This window comes from Lepidochelys kempii, chromosome 5 (assembly GCF_965140265.1).
Source record: "Lepidochelys kempii isolate rLepKem1 chromosome 5, rLepKem1.hap2, whole genome shotgun sequence".
In the NCBI taxonomy this organism is placed as follows: domain Eukaryota; kingdom Metazoa; phylum Chordata; order Testudines; family Cheloniidae; genus Lepidochelys; species Lepidochelys kempii.
In genome coordinates, this window is record NC_133260.1 from 1,742,745 (window position 1) to 1,766,297 (window position 23,553).

A 23,553-nucleotide genomic window follows, 5' to 3' on the forward strand; every position below is an offset into this window, starting at 1 on the left:
AGCCGCGCTTCAGAGATGTTAGAGGGTTTGCGTGCCGAGGGAACAGGAGCCAGAGCTGAGCAGCAAGGACAGGACAGGCCGGGGGCAGCGAGCACACACAGACTGCAGAGAGTGGGGCAAGAGATCAGCGCTGCCGGGCTGCCCTGGCGCTGGGGGGGCTCAGAGCTGGAGGGGGGCTGGGGGTCGCTCAGGGCCGAGCCGTAGCAATGGGGCAACTCCGGCACAGCCTGGGTGCTCAGCGCAAGGCACCTGGGGGGCGTGCTGTCCGGGGCTGACCCACACTCAGTGCCCAGTAGCAGGGACGTACCATTGAGGGGCCGCGTGCCCACACTGCTCAGCGATCCCGAACTTCCAGCCTCACTGGTGCCTGTCCAGTGGAGCTCCGCAGGGCCCCCCGCTCGGCTCGCACTCGCCCCCTCGGACGCCAGAGGCGGGAGGGAGCCGCCATGGAGTCGGTACTCAGAGACCTGCGTGCTCTGCTCCAACGGCGCCTCCTTCCTGGGGCCTGGCCGGGGGCTCTCCTGGCGGTGCAGGGCATCAGCCTGGGCGGGCAGTGCGGCGCCTGCCGCGGGGGAGGCCCTGGTGGGAAGCAGGTTGGCAGAGAGCGGGCAGGACCTGCTGCGGGGAGGGTGGCTCTCGCCGGCTCTCTCCGGGGTGGGCGAGCCGGAGGAGGAGTCCAGGCTCTGGAAGAAAGGGGCCATGCTGCACACCGGAGAGTAGCTCCCCAGGGGGGACGGCCGGGTGCTCTCCGGGGCCGGCTTCCTGGCGTAGCCGTCGCTGAGGGAGGCGGCTCCGTCCGCCGAGCGCTGGGCCAGGAGCGCGCCATGCGCTGGGCCCCCCGCGGCCCCGGGCTGCTCCGCCGAGGTGGAGGACCGGGAGTTGGAGGAGGGCTGCTGGCTGGCGGGCCGGCTGCTGGAGGCGCCGTAGAGCTGCGCCAGGCTGGCAGCGAAGTGGCTGTGCAGGGCCCGGGCCTTGGGCTGCTTGCTGAAGTGGTGCTGGAAGACGAAGGGCTGGATGGGCAGGGTGGTGGGGCGCTGCTCCTTGCTGTAGCGCACCACGGCCTTGCTGTCCGCACCGCCACCTGCGGGAGAGACGGGGAGCGTGAGGGGAGCCCAGCCCAGCCGGCACCGGCGAGTGAGCAGGGGAAGGGCGGGAGCTGCGGGCGGGAGCCGCAGGCGGGCGCGTGGGGCTCCTGGCACTGGGCTGGCCGGGGCAGCCGCCTCGCTGACATTCGCTGCTGTGTAGGGCCCCCGGGCTGCGGGGAGACAGCCGTCAGTGGGGGGCGGGGGACCTACTCTCTCAGCAGCGGCTGCACCATCCTCAGCCCTGCCCTGCGCCCCCACCACCCCACGGGGCTCCCACTCGCTTGCCTCCTCCCCTGCAAGCCCCCAACCACGCGACGTCCACCCCGCCTGGGGCCCAGAATAGCCTCACCCCAAACTCCTGCAACACTTCCAGCGGGACACGACAACCCCCTCCTCTGCACCACGCAGCGCTCAGGATCTAGCAGTCACCCCCCCACACACGAGCCTGATCCTGTCCTGCCCGTCCCCTCTGCCACCATCAGTGCCCTCAGCCTGGAAGCCCTCAGGGCACGGCCTGCTGCCCAGCATGCCATAGTGGGGGGAAATGCTGGCGGGGGCCGGAGAGCTGCGGGGAGGCAGAGGGAAGCCCCTGGCAGAGGTAGAGACAGGTGCAATTGCTAAGACACAACCCAGGCTCAGGGAAAACAGGGAAAATGCAGGGCAGGGGCCTGACCGTGGAAGGCCAGGACTTTGCCAGTGAAGGGTAGGGAGGCCCCAGAACATGGGTATCTCCCCGCCTCCCCGCATGGTGCCCGGCCTGCAGCTCCAGGGTGGAAGAAAGTAAGGTTGCCTCCTCTTGGGGGCACCTTTAGGGATCCACCTAATGGAGAGAGGGAAGAGCATCTTTGCAGGCAGGCTGGCTAACCTAGCACGGAGGGCTTCACACTAGGTTCGCTGGGGGACAGTGACCTAAGCCCGGAGGTAAGTGGGGAAGTGGGATACCGGGAGGAAACACAAGGAGGAGGGTGCAACAGGGGAGGCCTCCTGATTCATACTGAGAAAGTGGGGCAATCGGCTAGTTATCTTAAGTGTCTGTACACGAACGCAAGAAGCCTGGGAAACAAGCAGGAAGAATTGGAAGTCCTGGCACAGTCAAGGAACTATGATGTGATTGGAATACCAGAGACTTGGTGGGGTAACTCGCGTGACTGGAGCACCGTCATGGATGGGTATAAACTGTTCAGGAAGGACAGGTGGGGGAGAAAAGGTGGGGGAGTTGCACTGTATGTAAGGGAGCGGTCTGATTGCTCAGAGCTCCAGTATGAAACTGGAGAACAGCCTGTTGTGAGTCTTTGGGTTAAGTTTAGAAGTGAGAGGAACAAGGGTGATGTCGTGTTGGGCGTCTGCTATAGACCACTGGACCAGGGGGATGAGGTAGACGAGGCTTTCTTCGGCCAACTAACAGAAGTTTCCAGAAAACAGGCCCTGGTTCTCATGGGGGACCTCAATCACCCCGATATCTGCTGGGAGAGCAATACAGCAGTGCACAGACAATCCAGGAAGTTTTTAGAGAGTTTTGGGGACAGTTTCCTGGTACAAGTGCTGGAGGAACCAACTAGCGGCCAAGCTCCTCTTGATCTGCTGCTCACAAACAGGGAAGAACTGGTAGGGGAAGTATAAGTGGGTGGCAACCTGGGAGGCAGTGACCATAGCATGGTCGAGTTCAGTATCCTGACACAAGGAAGAAAGGAGAGCAGCAGAATACGGACCCTGGACTTCAGAAAAGCAGACTTTGACTCCCTTAGGGAACTGATGGGCAGGATCCCCTGGGAGGCTAATATGAGGGGGAAAGGAGTCCAGGAAAGTTGGCTGTATTTTAAAGAAGCCTTACTGAGAGTGCAGGAACAAACCATCCCGATGTGCAGAAAGAATAGCAAATATGGCAGGCGACCAGGTTGGCTTAACAGTGACATCGTTGGTGATCTTAAACACAGAAAAGAAGCTTACAAGATGTGGAAACATGGACAGATGACTAGAGAAGAGTATCAAAATATTGCTCGAGCATGCAGGGGTGTAATCAGAAGGCCAAGGCACAATTGGAGTTGCAGCTAGCAAGGGATGTGAAGGGGAACAAGAAGGGTTTCTACAGCTATGTTAGCAACAAGAAGAAGGTCAGGGAAAGTGTGGGCCCCTTACTGAATGGGGGAGGCAACCTAGTGACAGAGGATGTGGAAAAAGCTGAAGTACTCAGTGCTTTTTTTGCCTCAGTCTTCACAGACAAGGTCAGTTCCCAGGCTGCTGCACTGGGCATCACAGCATGGGGAGCCGGTGAGCAGCCCTCAGTGGTGAAAGAACAGGTTTAGGACTATTTAGAAAAGCTAAGCTAGACATGCACAAGTCCATGGGTCCAGATCTAATGCATCCGAGGGTGCTGAGGGAAATGGCTGATATGATTGCAGGGCCATTGGCCATTATCTTTGAAAACTCGTGGTGATCATGGGAGGTCCTGAACAATTGGAAAAAGGCAAATATAATACCCATATTTTAAAAAGAGAAGAAGAAAAACCCGGGGAAGTACATTCAGGTCAGCCTAACCTCAGTCCCTGGAAGAATCATGGAGCAGGTCCCCAAGGAATCCATTTTGAAGCACTTGGAGGAGAGGAAGGTGATCAGGAACAGTCAACATGAATTCACCAAGGGCAAGTCATGCCTGACCAACCTGATTGCCTTCTATGATGAGATAACTGGCTCTGCGGATGAGGGGATGTGACGATGTGACACAGCAGGGAGGGGGGAGTGTTGACCTGGGAATGTGCCCTGGGGATGGGAGACCTGAGAGCCTGTCACCTGAGCCAGGAGGGGGAGGGGGAGGTGACACCTCTGCCCGGGAATGTGGATGGAGGCTGCAGGATGGAGCCTGCTGCGGGGGTTTAGTTTCAGTTTGGGGCTGGATGGAGGAACGCAGGGAACCCCAGGGCTGGGGTCTAAGCTCCCTGCTCCCCCAGAAGGACTTGACTGTGGGGTCCTGGTTGTACCCACAAGCTCTGTTTGAGACGGTTTTCCTGTGGTCCAATAAACCTTCCATTTTACTGGTTGGCTGAGAGTCTCAGTGAATCCCAGGAAGAGGGGTGCAGAGCCTGGACTCCCCCACACTCCGTGACAGGGGAAAGTGGTGGACATGATATACCTTGACTTAAGCAAAGCTTTTGACATGGTCTCCCACAGTATTCTTGCCAGCAAGTTAAAGAAGTATGGATTGTACGACTGGACTATAAAATGGATAGAAACCTGGTTAGATTGTCGGGCTCAACGGGTAGTGATCAATGGCTCCATGTCTAGCTGGCAGCCGGTATCAAGGGGAATGCCTCAGGAGTTGGTCCTGGAGCCGGTTTTGTTCAACATCTTCATTAATGATCTGGATGATGGGATGGATTGCACCCTCAGCAAGTTCGTGGATGACACTAAACTGCGGGGAGAGGAAGATACGCTGGAGGGTAGGGAGAGGGTCCACAGTGACCTAGAGAAATTGGAGGATTGAGCCAGAAGAAATCTGATGAGGTTCTACCAGGATAAGTGCAGGGATTCTTCCGTCCTGATACAGGCTGGGGACCGACTGGCTAAGGGGCAGTTCTGCAGAAAAGGACCTGGGGATTACAGTGGAGGAGAAGCTGGATATGAGTCAGCAGTGTGCCCTTGTTGCCAAGAAGACTGAAGGCATATTGGGCTGCATTATTTGGAGCATTGCCAGCACATCGAGGGAAGTGATTATTTCCATCTATTTGGCATTGTTGAGGCCTCATCTGGAGTACTGTGTCCAGTTTTGGGCCCCACACTACAGAAAGGATGTGGACAAATTGGAGAGTCCAGTGGAGGGTAATGAAAATGATTAGGGGGCTGGGGCACATGACTTATGAGGAGAGGCTGAGGGAACCGGGCTTAGTCTGCAGAAGAGAAGAATGAGGGGGGATTTGATAGAAGCCTTCAACTACCTGAAGGAGGGCTCCGAAGAGGACGGAGCTTGGCTGTTCTCAGCAGTGGCAGATAACAGAACAAGAAGCAATGGTTTCAAGTTGCAGTGGGGGAGGTTTAGGTTGGATATTAGGAAACACTATTTCACTAGGAGGGTGGTGAAGTACTGGAATGGGTTACCTAGGGAGGTGCTGGAATCTCCTTCCTTAGAGGTTTTTAAGGTCAGGCTTGACAAAGCCCTGGCTGGGATGATTTAGTTGGGGTTGGTCCTGTCATGAGCAGGGGCTTGGACTAGATGGCCTCCTGAGGTTTCTTCCAACCCTGATATTCTATGATTCTAAGTGCAAACGGGCCCACCAGGCCAGGGCTCTGTACAGCCTCCTCTGCCCTCTGGCTGCTGCTACTGGTAGGGTTGCCAACTCAGACTGAAACAATTCCGGGAGATCTTCTTCCCCAACAGGACATAATGTCATTTTCTTAAAATATCCTATTAAAATCTCTGGATTGCTTTCACTAGTCACCGGGAGATTGATGCCGATTCCAGGAGACTCCAGGCTAATCCTGAAGCGTTGACAACCCTAGGTACTGGACCAGGCCTTTAGGGCAGGGCCCTCCTGCCAGAGCTGCGTATGACCTGGCACTCCACAAGCACTACATGGGTGTAATGGTATGGTGGGATTGCATGGCCCAGAGTGGCCCAGCTGCAAAGGCCCAGGAAGAGCCCCCTCCATGCTGGACCCCTGGTGCTTGTGGGGGGCCTCAGGCCTTCACCTCCAGCGTGGTTTGAACAGGGCTTTTAGTCCCATTGTGAGGCCCGGGTGTGGCGTTCAGCTGGCAGGCCCGGCAGCAGCTTTCCACAGAATTAACAAGCCCAGCTCCCACCGCGCCGTCCCGCTGGGGCCAGACCCCAGTGCAGGGGAAGGGACCAGCCAGTGGGAACACGGCGACAGCAACTGGTGGGAACACTCACCCACGTCCCTTCCCTGGTAGGAACCTCCCTCCCTCCAGCTCAGTGGGGCCACTCGTTACCCCTCCAGCCCCGCTGTCCAGGACCCTGTGTAAGCGGGGGCTGAATCACTGCTTCCCTGACGGCTAGCTGGGAAGGGGGAGATTTGGCTGTGTTTATGTTCCTACTCTGCTTACATATGCAGCAAAAAGTGATCAACTGTGGCTGATGTTGGGTACAAATCACCTTAGTACTGAACGTCGGGGTAGTGAAATATGGTTACCAACACTGTAATTATTGTAGGAATACAGGAAACCAGGACTGTGCTTACCCTGTCCCAAATGACTGTGCTTAATCTGTCACCCTCAGCTGAAACCTCCCCGCCCCCAGATTTTTTCTAGACTGGCTTAACCTGTTCTTTCCCACTGCTCAAAGACTTAGAGCTAAATAAGCTTCATTAGAAACTTCCATTATTATTTTAATTGCTCAATCCAGAGCTGGAACCAGTTGTGGTAGGGCTGGGTTTCTGCCCTGCCTGCAAAAGAACCGAAAATCACTGAGACACGGATGTGCAGAGGTCACAGCCAAGAGGCAGAAGGTGACGGAGTCAGCTGGCGAATGAGCGGCCAGCAGGGAGGCGCTGGAGAGGTGCAATGAGCAAGTGGCCGGTGAGTGGCCAGCGGAGCGAGTAAGGTGCCTCTTTACCCCACACAGGGGAGAGGTGAACTCTGGGTCTGCACTGACCGAGGACAGCAACTGTGAGGGGGGTGCAGAGAAGGGTCGGGCCTGGCATGTGAAAGGGACTTTTGGGTTGCTGGAGCTAAGACCCTGAGGGGAAAAGGGCACTGCCCGACCTACTTGGGGGTGGGTCTTTACTCATGGTTTAGGTTTATGAACCCTGTGTGTGGTGTTTTCCCAAATTCACTCCGAGTTACTTCCCTCCTTTTATTAAAAGTTTCTTTTCTACCCTCGGACTCAGTGCTTGCGAGAGGGGAAGTTTTGCCTCTCAGAGGTGCCCAGAGCTGGGGTGTAATTGTCCCAGGTCACTGGGTGGGGGCTCGAGCCAGTTCTGTGTTGGATCGATGGAAAGGAACCCCCAGATATTGAACCCAGCCCTGGATGCTGCTGGCTCCACCTGTCAGAAGGGTTACACCTGAAAGGCCCCCGTGTCCCCCACCCTCCAGGGCCTTTGCCTGCTTTTCAGGCTATTCCACCCCATGCACACTTCCAGGACTCCACACGGCACACACCAGAGCAATAACTGATGCTCTCCCGGCCAAAACGCCCCCCAGACTTGCAGTGTTTGCTGCCTTCACACAACATGGGCGGGAAACTTAGAGCTCAGGGCTGGACATGCAGGCAGAGCCTCCCTGAGAGGAGCTTTTCAAGAGGCCGTGTGGACGTTCACGCCTGCAAATCACCGGCAGGCACAACCCACTGGCATTACACCAGAGATTTGCCACAAGGGAGTGTGCAAAAGCTCGGTGGAGATGTGCACACACACAGAGACCATGTGTTCACCATCCCGCCCTCGGGGGGTTGCACTTTCATGCACATTTAGGGGACGGGGTGCTAGTTCCAGGGGGACCATGGGGACGGGGTGCTAGTTCCAGGACCAGGCTCTGAACAGACACGCTACAGGGCATTGCTCGCTGCCCACCAGCTAGGGCCAGGCAGAAAGCGACCCCCCTCCCCACCCTGGGGCAGCATTGGCTAGGTGCAGGGGTTTAACACTGCCCCTGAGGCACCGTCACTGGCCGTTTGGAGATAGGCTACGGCCTATCGGGCCCATAGGCCTGTCACCAGCTGGTGAGTTTTCTTTCTCTCTGCACATAGACTCGTAGGACTGGCAGGGACCTCGAGGGGTCATCCAGTCCAGTCCCCTGCACTCATGGCAGGACTAAGTATTCTCTAGACCAGGGGTCTCCAACTTTTTTATGCCCAAGATCACTTTTTGAATTTAAGGGCAACCCAGGATCTACCCCGCCCCTTCTCCAAGCCCCCACCCCCTAACTCACTTTCACTGGGCTGGGGCAGGGGGTTGGGGTTCGGGAGGAGATGTGTGCTCTGGCCTGGGGCCGAGGGGTTTGCGTGCTCTGGCCTGGGGCCGAGGGGTTTGCAGTGTGGGAGGGGGCTCCGGGCTGAGCTTGGGGCAGGGGTGCAGGTGCAAGCTCTGGGAGGGAGATGGGTGCAGGAGGGGGCTCAGGCAGGGTGTTGGGGTGCAGAAGGGGGTGCAGGCTCTGGGAGGGGGCTCAGGGCTGGGGTGTGGCATCCCGCTGTCGGCACTTATCTCAGGCGGCTCCCGCTCGGTGACGCAGTGGGGCTGAGGCCGGCTCCCTGCCTACCCGTGCCCCACGCTGCTCCCGGAAGTGGCCAATGCGCCCCTGGGCGGAGGGGCACGTGGCTCCACGTGCTACCCCTCTCTGCGGCACCACCCTCCGCAGCGCCCATTGGCCACAGTTCCCCGTTCCCGGCCAATGAGAGCTGCAGGGGTGGTGCCTGTAGGCAGGAGCAGCGCGCCGAGACCCCTGCGCCCACCCCACCGCCCCCGTGGGGCCATGCTGGCCGCTTCCAGGAGCGGTCTGAGACCGGGGCAGGCAGGGAGCCTGTCTTAGCGGCAGCCCCGCTGCACCACTGGAAATGGCGATCGACCGGGAGAGTCCCCAGGATCGACCAGTCAATTGCTATCGACTGGCTGGGGATCACTGATCCAGCCCATCCCTGACAGGCGTTTGTCCAACCTGCTCTTAAACATCTCCAGTGACGGCGATTCCACCACCTCCCTGGGCAATTTCTTCCAGGGCTCAACCACCCTGACAGTTAGGAAGCTTTTCCTGATGTCCAACCTAAACCGCCCTGGCTGCAATTTAGGCCCATTGCTTCTTGACCTAGCCTCAGAAGTTAAGGAGAACAATTTTTCTCCCTCCTCCTTGTAAACTTTTATGTACTTGATGTAAACTCGACTTTACGTACATGCTCAACAGGATGCGTGCCGCAGGTCCCCAGCCGGCTCAGCACCCTGGGGCAGCGCTCAGCGAGCCTCGGTTCCCTAACACTGAGTTCTGCAGGAAACCCACATCAGCTTGTCAGCCCTCCCCAGCTCGGCCACAGGCTGCAGTGGTGCAGGGCCCCGTCCCCGAGTGTGCGTCCTCCCGGGCCCAACGGGGCTCTGCCGAACTCCCTCTGCTCTGACCCCACTACGCCGTGCGAGGTGGAGCCACGGCTCATTACGCACAGCCAGCCATTTTAATAATGAACTCCTGTGGCTCCCAGGGGCCCCCACCTGCTCCCCCCGCAGCATTAGCCCCACCCCAATCCCCGAGCCGTGGGGTGTGCAGGTGCCGTGTCCAATCTGCGCTATGCGACAACCACGCCCTGGGGAAACTCCAAACCCAGCCTGTCCAGGGGCCTGGCTTCATTCACACACCACCCAGCAGTTCAGCGCCAGCCTCCTCCCCAGGCTGGGCAGCCCTGGATGGCTCAACCCACATGCAACAGAGCCGCCTCCCTCCTTCCGGACGGGGTAAGGAGCCGCCACCTGGCTCAGCGACTCCAGCCCTTCCAGCAGGCGTAGCATGCCTGGCCCAGTGCCGATCCGGACCAACCTCAAGCTGAGCTCCAGAGAGCCCCAGCCACGGCCGTGCTCCAGCCCAACTGGCAGCTTGCACCATTGCCCGCACTTACTCCTGACCGCTAACCTGGGGTTCGGCCACTGCTGCTCACGCCCACCGCTCCCCGTCCACGGCTGCCCTGTCCCTGCCGGCCAGCCCCGGCTGGCTTTGCCGAGCAGCGGTGCAGATCGCAGGGCTCATGTAATGAGACCCCCCTGCGGGTGCTGGGACAACATATTCCTTCTGAAGGGGCAGTGCGCCTTCCCGCTCACAAACAAGTCTCCTGTGTCGCTGACCTGGCTGGGATCCCTTAGCTCCCCTGCCAGGGGCTGGGCGAAGGCTGGCTGTGGGCACACCGTGCCCTGTCCGGCTCACTGCTGTTCCTGGCTCCAGCCAGACGAGGCTCTTGCCAGCCAAGGAGACTTCGGCCCAGGGGGCTTGAGCTCCGAGCTGGTCAGGCTGCACTGGAAGGGCTCGGGGTAGGAACGGAGAGGGGCTGGCACATTTGGTATTATCCACCCTCCTTCCACCAGCCCCAAATGCCAATGAGGTTGGGCTGGGGGCCCTGCTGGGGGGCTGGTTGTGTCCCACAGAGCCCTCTCCTCTGCCTCCCCAGGCCAGTTCCAATGCAGAGCGACGGGCTGCCCGAGCAGGCAGCTAGCGCCATGGACTAAGGCCCGAGTCAGAGCGTGGGTCACGGGCGTGACGCTCGGCACCGCACACTAGCGAGTGGGATCTCGTGCCCCAGGTTCCCCCACCCTCCATCTCCTTCTGGGGACCCTCCGGCAGCACCACTGCCTGCGGGCAGATCATCCTCAGCACTGCCCAGCAAGCGGCTGCCGGAGCCCCATACACCCAGGGGCTGGCTCCTGCACCCCCCACCCCCCTGCAAACTGGCCAGGAGCCATCCCAGGAGCTGGGCTTCCCTGCAGGGCAGAGGGCTCAGATGGAAGCCAGGCAGTTGGTGAGCCCAGCCTTGGGTGAGCCCCCCCGACCTCCTTGAAGCCGTTGGAGGAGGGCAGATTTGCTCCTCTCTCAGAGCTGGGCGCAGGTACTGACGGCAGGACTCTGTCGCTGGAACACGGGGCGGCGAGCCACAGGGCCGACCCTGCCAGCACTAGCCTCAGCTGTTACGGGGGCCATGGGGCCACCCTCTCATGGGGGCCCATACACAGAGCAGCAGCGGTCAGCGGGGAACCATGGGGAAAAGGGGGAGCTGGAAAGGTCCTGCAAGGAACCTCCAGCGCACGGAGCTGGGCGGTAGCTCTCGGAGGCATCGGTTGGGTACGTGCCTATACGTGATCTACGTTGTGACTGGCGCGCCGGGCTGGGCGGCGATCGCCGTACCCAGGCCGGGCCCACACCCGGCCGTGATCTACGCTGTGACTGGAGTGCCAGGCCGGGCGGCGATCCCCGTACCCAGGCCGGGCCCACACCCGGACGTGATCTACGCTGTGACTGGAACGCCAGGCTGGGCAGCGATCCCCGTACCCAGGCCGGGCCCACACCCGGCCGTGATCTACGCTGTGACTGGAGCGCCAGGCCGGGCGGTGATCCCCGTACCCAGGCCGGGCCCACACCCGGCCGTGATCTACGCTGTGACTGGCGCGCCGGGCCGGGCAGCGATCCCCGTACCCAGGCCGGGCCCACACCCAGCCGTGATCTACGTTGTGACTGGCGTGCCGGGCCGGGCGGCGATCGCCGTAACCAGGCCGGGCCCACACCCGGACGTGATCTACGCTGTGACTGGAGCGCCAGGCCGGGCGGCGATCCCCGTACCCAGGCTGGGCCCACACCCGGACGTGATCTACACGGTGACTGGCGCGCCAGGCCAGGCGGCGATCCCCGTACCCAGGCCGGGCCCACACCCGGACGTGATCTACACGGTGACTGGCGCGCCAGGCCAGGCGGCGATCCCCGTACCCAGGCCGGGCCCACACCCGGCCGTGATCTACGCTGTGACTGGAGCGCCAGGCCGGGCGGCGATTCCCGTACCCAGGCCGGGCCCACACCCGGCCGTGATCTACGCTGTGACTGGAGCGCCAGGCCGGGCGGCGATCCCCGTACCCAGGCCGGGCCCACACCCGGACGTGATCTACGCTGTGACTGGAGCGCCAGGCCGGGCGGCAATCCCCGTACCCAGGCCGGGCGCACACCCGGCCGTGATCTACGCTGTGACTGGCGCGCAGGGCTGGGCGGCGATCCCTGTACCCAGGCCGGGCCCACACCCGGACGTGATCTACGCTGTGACTGGCGCGCAGGGCCGGGCGGCGATCCCCGTACCCACGCCGGACCCACACCCGGACGTGATCTACGCTGTGACTGGAGCGCAGGGCCGGGCAGCGATCCCTGTACCCAGGCCAATGGGCTGTGAGTGTGTGCCCCCAGAACCCTGCTCCCGGCCGTCCCGGGGGTCCCATTGCCCCACAGGGCCGCATTGGTAGCGCTCCGTTCCAGACAGCCTGGTTTTCAAAGGTGCCCGTATGTAACAGTGCACCTACCTGCAGGGTAAACGAGCAGTTACCTGACTAACCTGTGACAGGAACTTTGTACAAATGCAACAGCTGATGGATTTTACACAATGGGCCATAGCCAGGGCCACATTGCCCCAACCACAGACAAGCCCCCTGTCTACACCATAAAGTGCCAGGGATCCCAGTGCCAGAGCAGCCGGAGGGGAGTGGGCACAGACGGGGGCCTGGGGAACAGAGCTGGACTTCGGAGGGGCACACACCACAAGCCGTAGAACTTAGAGGTGGGCGAGACCCATCAGGCCCCTCTAGCCAATGCCCGGTTGATCCTTCTCGTGCTGGCCCAAGCTCACAGCAGCCACCACGCAGGCTGGCAAGCGATGCCAATGCAAAGGGGAAGTTAACAGGCATTAAAGGCTCAGGCCGTACCCTCGCTTCCCTGCTGCCCCACGAGCTATTTACTGTCGAAACACTGGGGCTGGGGTTTGCTCACTCAACCCTCCCTCTCTCTATCACAGCGAATTGAAGCTTATGAAAAGGGGGCCGTAGTGGCAGGAGCCAGGCAGGACGGTGCGAGCGCCTCAGGCCAATGCCCACACTGGGATGCCTCCAGAGGAGATGCTGCCAGTCATGCCACGCAGGGAGATGGTTTTGTAGTGTGACCGCCGCACCCCTTCTCACTGCGATTGGGTAGGACTTGAATGTGGGGCTCCGGAGGCGAACGGCTAAGCCACTGAATTGTTCTTGGTAACCAAGGCTCTGGCCTGCACAGAGCTGACAATTTGGGGAGCAGAAGGTCCTGGGACCCTCTTGGGATTAAGCCAATGGCGTGATGAGGGCACCCATCAGAGGGACAGGGGGCAAACCAACCCCTGGGCAACACGAGACGTTAATGTCAGTCTGCAAGCACCATGGCAGGCTGCGCAAATCCCATCACACGGGAGGTTTGAAACAAGACCCAGCAAGGGCCAGAAATACCTGGCAGGCAAGGAGCCTGCTCTGGCCTGGGGGTGGGGGCGTTACATGTCCTCACACAGGAGCTCTTTTCCTCCCTGGATTCGAACGATGGCACAGCCCTAAATCACCCCTCCCCACAGAGCCTCTCTCTGCTGGTCCCTCTGGGGCCAAAGGGGGGCATTTGCTGGTCTATTTTAAGCTCATATTTGGTTCCTTACCATCCGCTCTGGCTCTAACATCGCGTTGTCCATGCCCACTGGCAGGGCTGCCTGAGAAACTGGCACCAGCCTCCATCAGCAGAGAGAGAGAGGCCTGCTCGGCTGCCTCAGGCCCGTTGGCGCCTGAGTCTTTGCTGGAACACGCCCTCGGGCCGTCCCCGAGTCTGTGCTCCACACGGGAGCCCTCGCAGCTCCGGTTCAGGCAATGACCAAAGGGCATGGGCGGGAGACTCTGGCAGCGTCGAGCTCTGTCCTCGAGAAGCCCTGGGCAGTCCCGCTGGAACTCGGGGATGGGCGAGAACTCCAAGGAAGAGTCACCGCTGGTTCTGAGCGGTGGGGAGGAGCCGTTCTTTTTCCTGCCTTTCGCCAGCTCGGCAAAGGAAGTCACCCGCTTCGGGGGCAAGCTCTGGATCGCTAGGGCTGGGCTCTCGCTCAGCTTGACCGGACAACTCATCATGCGCTCCAGGGAGCCCAGCCTGCTCGTGGGGCTCCGGTCCAGGTTCCGATCATAGCTCCTGGAGCGTGGCCGGCCAGCGTTTAGGTTAGGCGGGGATATGTTGACATACACTTGCCCCTCAATCATGTTTTTCACAGCTTTGCCCTTGGTCTCCGCCACGAAGCATTCCTCATCGCTCTCCTCCGGCTTAGCATCAGGCCTTCTAAACAAGTAGTACTCTGAGGGCTGGACAGGACTCCCTTTGGTGTGATCTTCAGAGCAACTGGTTATGGAAGAGCCCGCAGGGCTAGGTGACGACTGGGAAGACAAGTCACATGTGACTAGTTTATAGTAGTTCTGGGTGGCCACCACGAGCCGGGCTTGGCTCTGGAAGCAAGCTGTGAGGTCTGAGCTCTCCGAAGTGCACGGCTCGCAGTGCAGGTGGTAGGAGTTGCAGTTGGCATCTAAGACGGGCGAAGACTGGTAGTGGCACCCACACACTTTTCCCGAGCTCTCCGGGTTGTGTGATTCACAAGACATCTTGGATTCCGTGGGTGACGAATGCAGATCCAGGTAAAAGGCTCCAGTGTCCGAGTGGCTGCAGAGGGAAGAGTCACAGGACAAGTTGGCGGAGTTCAAGTTGGAGCGAGAATGGCCGTTCATTTTGTTGTAGAGGGCACTGAAGTTCACCAGAACCCCGTCCGAGCTGTTGCAAGAAGAGTCGCTGACGTGCCCCATCTGCTGGTCCCCGGTCTCAGACTGGCTGGACGTGCTGTAGCACCGGCAGGGCAGCAGCTCCGTGCTGGAACAGCTGCAGGTCCGGCTGTGCGGGGCGGCCGGGTTCCTCCCTGACTCGTCAGAGCCATTGTTCCAGTCCTGGTCGCTGCCCTCGAAGGAGAAGCTCCCGCGCTGGCAGCTGCATTCGTCCAGCTCCATGCGCTCCGAGGCCAGCAGGCAGTAGCCAACGTTGTTCCTCTTCTGGACATCGGCGCTTGTGTGTTTGTCCTCTTGCCCGTCCACCACGCCGGACCTGCTGGCCGTGCTCCAGGACTTCACCACGTGGCCGGCGTCATGGAGGTGGAAGGGCGGCAGCTCATGCAGCTGGAAGGCCGGCTTGCCGGCCACCATGGAGCTGTGCAGGCGGAAGGACTTCTGGCCCGTGCTGTCGCTGAGGAGACCATGCCCCTCACTGTCGCCCAGGAGGAAGGGATTGTGCCGTGTCGTGATGCCGGGGATGACCGAGTCTCGCGCTTTGCTCTCGTTGTCTTCTGCAGCCTCTGCCGGTGTGTCTGAGGCCTGCAGCAAGCTGCTGTACACCAGGGAGTCTGCCTGCAAGAGGTCCCGCTCCGGCAGAGAGGCGGTCCGCGTGATGCCCAGGTCTGGCTGGCAGAAGGGATTGGTCCTCTTGCTTCCACTGCAGCACTGTCGGTCGGGGACCTGGCAATGAACCAGGGGAATGTGATGGACAATCAGTGTTTCTCCTGCCAGCTTGGGTGGACTATCCATTCTTGAGAGTGCTCTTCAGGAACTCAGCCAGGCTGGCGCTATATGGAAGGTTGGTGGGCTGCGGGCAGGGCTGGGAGAACACATCGCAGGAGAGGAGTCAGAGACCTGAAGGGAGGCAGAATACAGAGGGGGTCAGGAGCAATCGGTTAGCTATCCGTGCTGGTAGCTGCCCCCTCCCGATGCACACGTGGCCCAGGTACCGTGCAGCCCTTGGGCCAAACACAGCCCATGCGGTCCCGTGAGGCTGCCCATCTTCAATTCCGAGCGTGCCCGTCCCACAATGCAATTCTCCATTTACTTGCCTTTCTAGGAGCCCCTCCCCCTGCCTCTCAGCTCCGGGGACGTCACCCCAACCCTGACAAAGCTGCCAGGCCTCCACGTGGAGCAGGCAGACGGCCGGCCAGGCGGCCCTCAGAACAAGACCTCTCCTCCCCCCGCCCAAAGCTCGGGTGAAAGGAAGCAAGCCCTGATCCCAGCCAATTCCAGCTCTGGTGCTGGGCAGAGCTCAACAGCCGAGGGCTCCTCACGGACCCGGGGGCCTCCAGCTCAGGCCCCATCAGGGAGTGCAGCTGGGGCAGCGTGGCATGCAGAGGGGGAGGTCTCAGCCCGTGTACCCTGAGCCAGTCCCACAGCTGAGGGCTTTACAGGGCGAAGCCAGCACCTTACACTCAGGTAATTTACCCTCCGTTTTCTGCACATCAGCAGCCCAAACTCCCGGATTTCGATCATGTCTCTGCATGTCCCATTAGCGCTGCCGTTCCACCCACCACCCAGCAGGCAGCCTGCCCCTCGCCGGGACCCCATGGTGGGCACACTGGCTTCTCCATCCTGCCACCCCCACATGCCGAGCAGCCACTGCAGTATCTATGCCTCCCTCGGGCTCCCAACTGCCCAGCTTCTCCTCCCCTGGCTCACTGCAGCCTCAGAAAGGGTACGTAGGACAGCAGGGTGCAGGGGGGGAGAGGAGACCCAGGGCCCAGCAAAACTCCCCTCTGGAGCAAGACTGAAAGCCTGGGGATTGCTACAGTAGAGAAGGGTCAGGTAAGGGAGCACATGCAAACCCCATCTGTAATCTAATAAGTGGTCACAGAAGGGAGATGGGTTCTTCTGTCCTTCCTGTCTCACATAACACATGATTACCCTGTGTGCTACTGCGGCCAAGAGCGCAGCAAGCTTGTGAAGGGACTGGAGGTTTACGGGGACAGCAAGGATATCTGGCGCTACAGCAGTAAATGATGACAAACATTCTGGCAGGGTTATTAAACCCTCCCCTTCCAGGCCTAAACCGCCCTCCATTCACAACCAGGATCAGACCTAATGAAGTGGGGGCAGATTTTTTCACATCTGCTATTGCAGGGTTTCTGCACCTTCCTCTGAGGCATCCGCCACTGGCCACCATCACAGACAGGAGACTGGCCTAGACGGACCCCGGGGTTGATCCAGTCTGGCAATTCCTTTGTTACTAACCTCCTCTCACCTCTGGCCTCTCTGACACCCACAACCCCCACTGCAATGCTCCCCCGGCTCACAGACTGAGCACATCCCCCCACTGCAGTCACTGCAATGCCCCCCCGGCTCACAGACTGAGCACATCCCCCCACTGCAGTCACTGCAATGCCCCCCCAGCTCACAGACTGAGCACATCCCCCCACTGCAGGCACTGCAATGCTCCCCTGGCTCACAGACTGAGCACATCCCCCACTGCAGGCACTGCAATGCCCCCCCGGCTCACAGACTGAGCACATCCCCCCACTGCAGTCACTGCAATGCCCCCCCGGCTCACAGACTGAGCGCATCCCCCACTGCAGGCACTGCAATGCCCCCCCAGCGCACAGACTGAGCACATCCCCCCACTGCAGTCACTGCAATGCTCCCCCAGCGCACAGACTGAGCGCATCCCCCACTGCAGTCACTGCAATGCCCCCCCAGCGCACAGACTGAGCGCATCCCCCACTGCAGGCACTGCAATGCCCCCCCGGCTCACTGACTGAGCACATCCCCCCATTGCAGTCACTGCAATGCCCCCCCAGCGCACAGACTGAGCGCATCCCCCACTGCAGTCACTGCAATGCCCCCCCAGCGCACAGACTGAGCACATCCCCCCACTGCAGTCACTGCAATGCCCCCCAGCGCACAGACTGAGCACATCCCCCCATTGCAGTCACTGCAATGCTCCCCCAGCTCACAGACTGAGCGCATCCCCCACTGCAGTCACTGCAATGCTCCCCCAGCTCACAGACTGAGCACATCCTCCCACTGCAGTCACTGCAATGCTCCCCCAGCTCACAGACTGAGCACATCCCCCCACTGCAGTCACTGCAATGCTCCCCCAGCTCACAGACTGAGCGCATCCCCCACTGCAGTCACTGCAATGCTCCCCCGGCTCACAGACTGAGCACATCCCCCACTGCAGTCACTGCAATGCCCCCCCGGCTCACAGACTGAGCACATCCCCCACTGCAGTCACTGCAATGCTCCCCCGGCTCACAGACTGAGCACATCCCCCACTGCAGGCACTGCAATGCTCCCCCAGCTCACAGACTGAGCACATCCCCCCACTGCAGTCACTGCAATGCCCCCCCCGCTCACAGACTGAGCACATCCCCCCACTAGTCACTGCAATGCCCCCCCAGCTCACAGACTGAGCACATCCCCCCACTGCAGTCACTGCAATGCCCCCCCAGCTCACAGACTGAGCACATCCCCCCACTGCAGTCACTGCAATGCTCCCCCAGCTCACAGACTGAGCACATCCCCCCACTAGTCACTGCAATGCCCCCCCGGCTCACAGACTGAGCACATCCCCCCACTGCAGTCACTGCAATGCCCCCCCGGCTCACAGACTGAGCACATCCCCCCACTGCAGTCACTGCAATGCCCCCCTAGCTCACAGACTGAGCGCATCGCCCCACTGCAGTCACTGCAATGCTCCCCCAGCTCACAGACTGAGCGCATCCCCCACTGCAGTCACTGCAATGCCCCCCCGGCTCACAGACTGAGCACATCCCCCCACTGCAGTCACTGCAATGCTCCCCCAGCTCACAGACTGAGCACATCCCCCCACTGCAGTCACTGCAATGCTCCCCCAGCTCACAGACTGAGCACATCCCCCCACTAGTCACTGCAATGCCCCCCCGGCTCACAGACTGAGCACATCGCCCACCCACTTTACCCACTGCAACGATCCCCCCATTGCAGTCACTGCAACAATCCTCTGACTCACAGACTGAGCACACTGTGACAAAGCGGGGATTTTCCCTGGTTATGTTGTATGTGAGTCTTACTGTTGAGCCTATGTGAGTTTTATTGTTTTGCATTAATAATGTGTGCCTCAGTTTCCCTGTGTGCTGCACCAATACCTCAGTGGTGGGAATAGGGGTGTGAGACTTTGGCTGAGACTTCTGGGGCACGTGAGGCTGTTCCAGTTGCCTGCATGTAGGCTATGACCGGTGCCCTTCATAACCTGAGATCCAGGAGGGGGATGCAACCAGGTGATGACCGGGTGACTCTTTGCCCAGGAAGCGAGACAAGGACCAGGAGGGGAAGCAACAGGGGTGTCTGAGGTTGGGTCGCTGGAAGCTGGCAGTCTGCTTGGGGGATTGGAAGAGGGGGAGTCCAGGCCGCCTGGCCCAGGACTCCCCAAGATGGACTTGGCTGAAAGTCACTGATTTCTGTGCTAACAAATTCTGCCCTACGCTGTGTTCCTGTCGACTAATAAACCTTCTGTTTTACTGGCTGGCTGAGAGTCCCGTCTGACTGCGGAGTTGGGGGGCAGGACCCTCTGGCTTCCCCAGGACCCCGCCTGGGCGGACTCACTGTGGGAAGCGCACGGAGGGGCAGAGGAGGCTGAATGCTCCAAGGTCAGACCCAGGAAGGGGGAAGCCGGGTGAGCTGTGTGTCCTGCAGACAGGCTGCTCCCAGAGAGGAGGCTCCCCCAGAGTCCTGGCTCGCTTCGTAGGGAGCAGTTCCAGAGCATCGCCCGGGACACCCCCACCCCCACTGCAATGCTCCCCCGGCTCACACACCAAGCACATCCCCCCACTATAGTCACTGCTATGAGTCCCCGGCTCACAGATTGAGCCCATCCCCCCACTGCACCAATCCCCTGAGCAATCACTGCAATGACCCCCCAAGTACATTCCCCCACTGCAATGAGCCCCCAGCTCACAGACTGAGCATATCCCGCCATTGCAGTCACAACAACGATCCTGTGGCTCATAGGCGCAGACTCTGTGGGTGCTCCGGGGTTGGAGCACCCATGGGGAAAAATTAGTGGGTGCGCTGCACCCACCAGCAGCCAAGCTCCCCCCCTCGCCTCCTTCTCCCCCCACAGCGTGCCAGGTCCCTGTCCCTCCTCCCGCCGCCTAACAGCTGTTTGGCGGTGCTTAGGACTGAGGGAGGGGGAGGATGCGGGCGCTCAGGAGAGGAGGTGGAGAAAGGCAGGGCAGGGGCGGGGACTTGGGGGAAGGGGTGCAATGGGAGCAAGGTGAGGGCGGTGCAGGGGTGGGGGGCATTGAGCACCCACTGGGCAGAGGGGAAGTCGGTGCCTATGCTCTGGCTCACAGACCAAGCACATCCCCCCACTGCACCGATTCCCTGGCTCACAGACTGAGCATATCACCCACTGGCTCCCCTTTACCTGGGCATCAAACGTAACTGTCTCCTCCTGGCCTACTGAGTCCTGTAGCTCTGCCCGTCCTTTCGGACCCATTCCTTATCTTGTGCCCCTGCCCCCTCCAACCCATCCTGGTGAGTCTCTGTCTCCCTTCAGGCAGGTCCCTATCGCTCGGCTGGTCCTCAAGGCCGCCTCGGCCCGTTTCAATCCCTCCTTCAGCTCTATTTCTTCTGGGATGCCCAGCAGAAGGAATTCCATTTAAGACCATTTGTCAGGAGATGCTTTATACTGAATCCCCCTCCACAACTCCTCTGGACCCCCCAAGCCCTGAGCCACCCACCCCTGGGCTTGGTCCTGGGGGCTTGGCAAGTCGAGCCTTCCACCCCCCCCATTTGCCCAGTGCGGGGTTGATACACCCCGTCACAGGATCACCCCATTCGTGTGCTGTCACCTTCTCCTTTCCCTTCCCCTGCTTTGTCTTTCACTGTAAGGCAGAACCCCCCTCTCTCCACCCCCCACCCCCCAGGGCCCAGCACATGGCAGGTGTCACCGCAGCAGTGACCATGTCAGTCTGGGAACAGGGACCATGACCAGGGCACCCCCACGGCCTCTTGGCGCCAAGCGTCCCCATAGCCTCCTTTGAAGAGGTTGCTCTGAAGATGCTCCCAGCCCCAGTAGGACGTTGCCAGAAAACCTGGCAGAGCTGCCTGGGCTTCTCCTTTGCACGGCTCCTGTTGTGCGAGGGTGCAGTTTGCACGTCTGCCAGAGAAACACGGAGACAGACTACTTGCAGCCATCTCCCAGCGTCTCCCTGCAGCACATGACTCTGCCCTGGTCCCAAGTGTCAGCAATGGCTCCCTTGTGATTCGGGTTCACTGACCCGCCCAGAACTGGAACCGAGGGGCTCCTGGGGGCAGCTGCCCTCCGCTGAGTCCCTCCTGCCAGCGCAGGGATCTGCCAGCGAGTCACCCGCAGGCCTGGACAGCTCCTGCCGGAAGCCAACCCGCCAGCTTCCCCAGAGACATGCAGGAGCGCCTGCGTGCCCCTGCCCAGCCCGCAGTGGCGCAGCTGGCGTGGCAGTCAGCCAGCAGCGTCGCCAGCCCTGCAGCATTCCCCTCCCCACGCGAGGATGTCCCCAGCCACTCAGCGCTGTGCCATCCAGCCCTGTCCCCGCGCAGGGCGCTCCCCCTCACTCTCCTGCAGCTGGCGAGAAACATGGCCACTGATTGTGGTGGGCTGTGTGTTTGGAAGGGCCGCTGGCCCCGTGGGGAGGAGGGAAATATAGCTACCCAGGCAGGCATCGCCCTGTATGGCCACTCGGAGCCAGGCCAGGAAACAATGAGCCAAGCTGGAACTTGCAGGAATCTTGTCCATATGCCCAAGCTGGAGCTGGCAAAACAGAGTGGGCAGTAAGCCACGTGTGATCGCTTGCCGCGGCGGCTTCGTATTTACTGCAGCACGAGAACCGCTCCTGAGCCAGACAGGGACAAAACCAAGTCAACGAATCAGACACACACAGGCCGTGATGCGCTTTAACCAGCAGCGTCGTTCACTGTACGAGCGCGAACTCCGGAGTCTGTTCAGTGGATGGGCACTGTTCCCTGTACCCAGCTCAACCCAAGTTTGGTTCCCTTGCATGCCAGTGAAGGAAGCTCAGTGACGCCTTCGGAGTGAAGCTGAGTTCTTGGGAACCGAGTGGAGAAGGCCTCACGCCACCCCGACGGACACGGACACTTTTCACTGAGTCAATGGTTCGTTTTATCGGCATGAGTCAAACTCCCCTTTCCTCCCCCGCTGAGTTCAGGGGTGTCACGGAGTCCCTGGGCGATGCTCTGGAACTGCTCCCCATGAAGCCAGGCAGGACTCGGGGGAAGTCACCTCTCTGTGAGCAGCCTGTCTTCAGGACACACAGCTCACACAGCTTCCACCTTCCTGGGTCTGACCTTGGAGCATTCAGCCTCCTCTGCCCCTCCGTGCCCTTCCCACAGCGAGTCCGCTCAGGCGGGGTCCTGGGGCAGCCAGAGGGTCCTGCCTCCCAACTCCGCAGTCAGGCGTGACTCTCAGCCAGCCAGTAAAACAGAGGTTTATTAAACGACAGGAACATGGTCTAACACAGAGCTTGTAGGTGCAGAGAACAGGACCCCTCAGCTGGGTCCATTTTGGGGGGCAAGGAGCCAGACAACCACATCTGCCCTTCACTCCATGTCCCAACCAGCCCCAAACTGAAACTCTCTCCAGCCCCTCCTCCTCTGGGCTTTGTTCCTTTCCCGGGCCAGGAGGTCACCTGATTCCTTTGTTCTCCAACCCTTTAGCTCTCACCTTGCAGGGAGGAAGGGCCCAGGCCATCAGTTGCCAGGAAACAGGGTGTTGGCCATTCTGTGTCCAGACCCCTGCAAAAACTAGGGCTCTGCAAGGATCATACACCCTTACCCCACCACCTAGATACTTAAGAACTGCCTAGGGGAAACTGAGGCACCCCCCACACTATTCAGAGGAAACATTAAGAACAGTCCCACTTCGTCACAAGGGGACACTGCCGGGAACACGCAGCTCCCATTATTGAGCGTTCCTATGCGGCAAGCTAAGGGGTGATGAAGCTGGGCTGCAGGAGGCCACATTACTAGCTGTGTATGCACTGCTCTGGCAGGGCGACTGGTGCCAGGGCTCCCCTTGCCCATGCCTCAGGCACGTGGCAGCTCCCGGCTGCTCTGCCACCCCGCACACAGCAAACCCCTCCCATGGGTGCCAGCAGAGGAATGAACCGCTTTAATCCAGGTGGGAAGAGCCCCGTCTGGCACTGTGGAGGGGCCAGAACCTGTTCCCTGGGCATCTGCCTGCCAGAACCCTCCCCAGCGCCCCTCAGTGGCCACCTGTCCTGCCACTCAGGCAACAGAGACCGGGCAAAGAGCCACGTAACCTTCCACATGGCCCTGTGGATGTTCTGAGGGCCTGCGCCCCCCTGGGCTTCAATAGCAGAGGGCTGCCTGGCACCCAGCAGGCTGGTCCAAGGACTGGTCCATGCCCTTCCCCCCACCTCCCTGAGCGCTGGCCCATGCCCCTCCCCACCTCAAAAGCACTAGCCTGCACCCCGCCCCCCCCCGGGCTGGTCCATGCCCCTCCCCACCACAAAGGCAGAGGACAGGGCACAAGCTGAGGGGCAGCCACCTGCAGCCCCCTGAAATAGAATCCACTCCTCCTACCCTCCGCCAGCCCATCCTGCCCCCCAGACACGCTCCCAAAGCTTCTGCAAACCCGCACGGAGGGGAATGAGACTGGCTGTCTAATGGCTAATGCCTCACTGAACTGACGGCTGACATCGGAGGCGAGCACCGAGCCCCACTTTCTGTCACCAATACACACATAGCCCAGCGGGCAAGGCTACATTTCCGCAGGAGCTCAGAGCGCTCCCAGACCCTCCCGGAACCCTGGATCCAGCTGTCTGATGACACACAATCACACTAACGAACTGGTTAAGGGAGGAAGCCCTGAAGGATCCAACCTGCAAATGCCAGTGCTCAGCAGAGTTTATACCCAGATGCACGCCTCTGCCAGGGGAGCTTGAAAATCCTCAAAATGGGCAAGACCTCAGCAGAAAGCTGCCACCTCCATCAGGCCACCGCCCCAACGCCACACTGCGCACTGACTCGGAGGGAAGCGTGTTGCCAGTATCTCGTCCACAGCACTTCTGGAACACCTGGAGTTCCCAGCACCTACCAGCCTTGACCCTGCTGAGTGTGTGAGCTCTGCCTCGGATTGTACAGCTGCAGCCATGGCTCAGCAAATGTACTCAGCCAGCGAG

The 23,553-nt window shown here is 60.4% G+C and overlaps 1 protein-coding gene across 3 annotated transcripts in view; it reads right to left on the reverse strand.

Moving 5' to 3' along the window:
• The window catches only part of RUSC2 (RUN and SH3 domain containing 2), a 75,572-nt gene that overhangs the window by 19,332 nt on the left and 32,687 nt on the right, over positions 1-23,553 (reverse strand). For all 3 annotated transcript variants that reach the window (XM_073343289.1, XM_073343290.1, XM_073343288.1), the window contains exons 2-3: positions 13,198-15,244; positions 308-1,081 (exon numbers count right to left, since the gene is read on the reverse strand). In XM_073343289.1, the coding sequence (XP_073199390.1) occupies positions 308-1,081; positions 13,198-15,139 (2,716 nt within the window). In that variant the 5' untranslated portion in view covers positions 15,140-15,244. The remainder of the gene's footprint in view (positions 1-307; positions 1,082-13,197; positions 15,245-23,553) is intronic.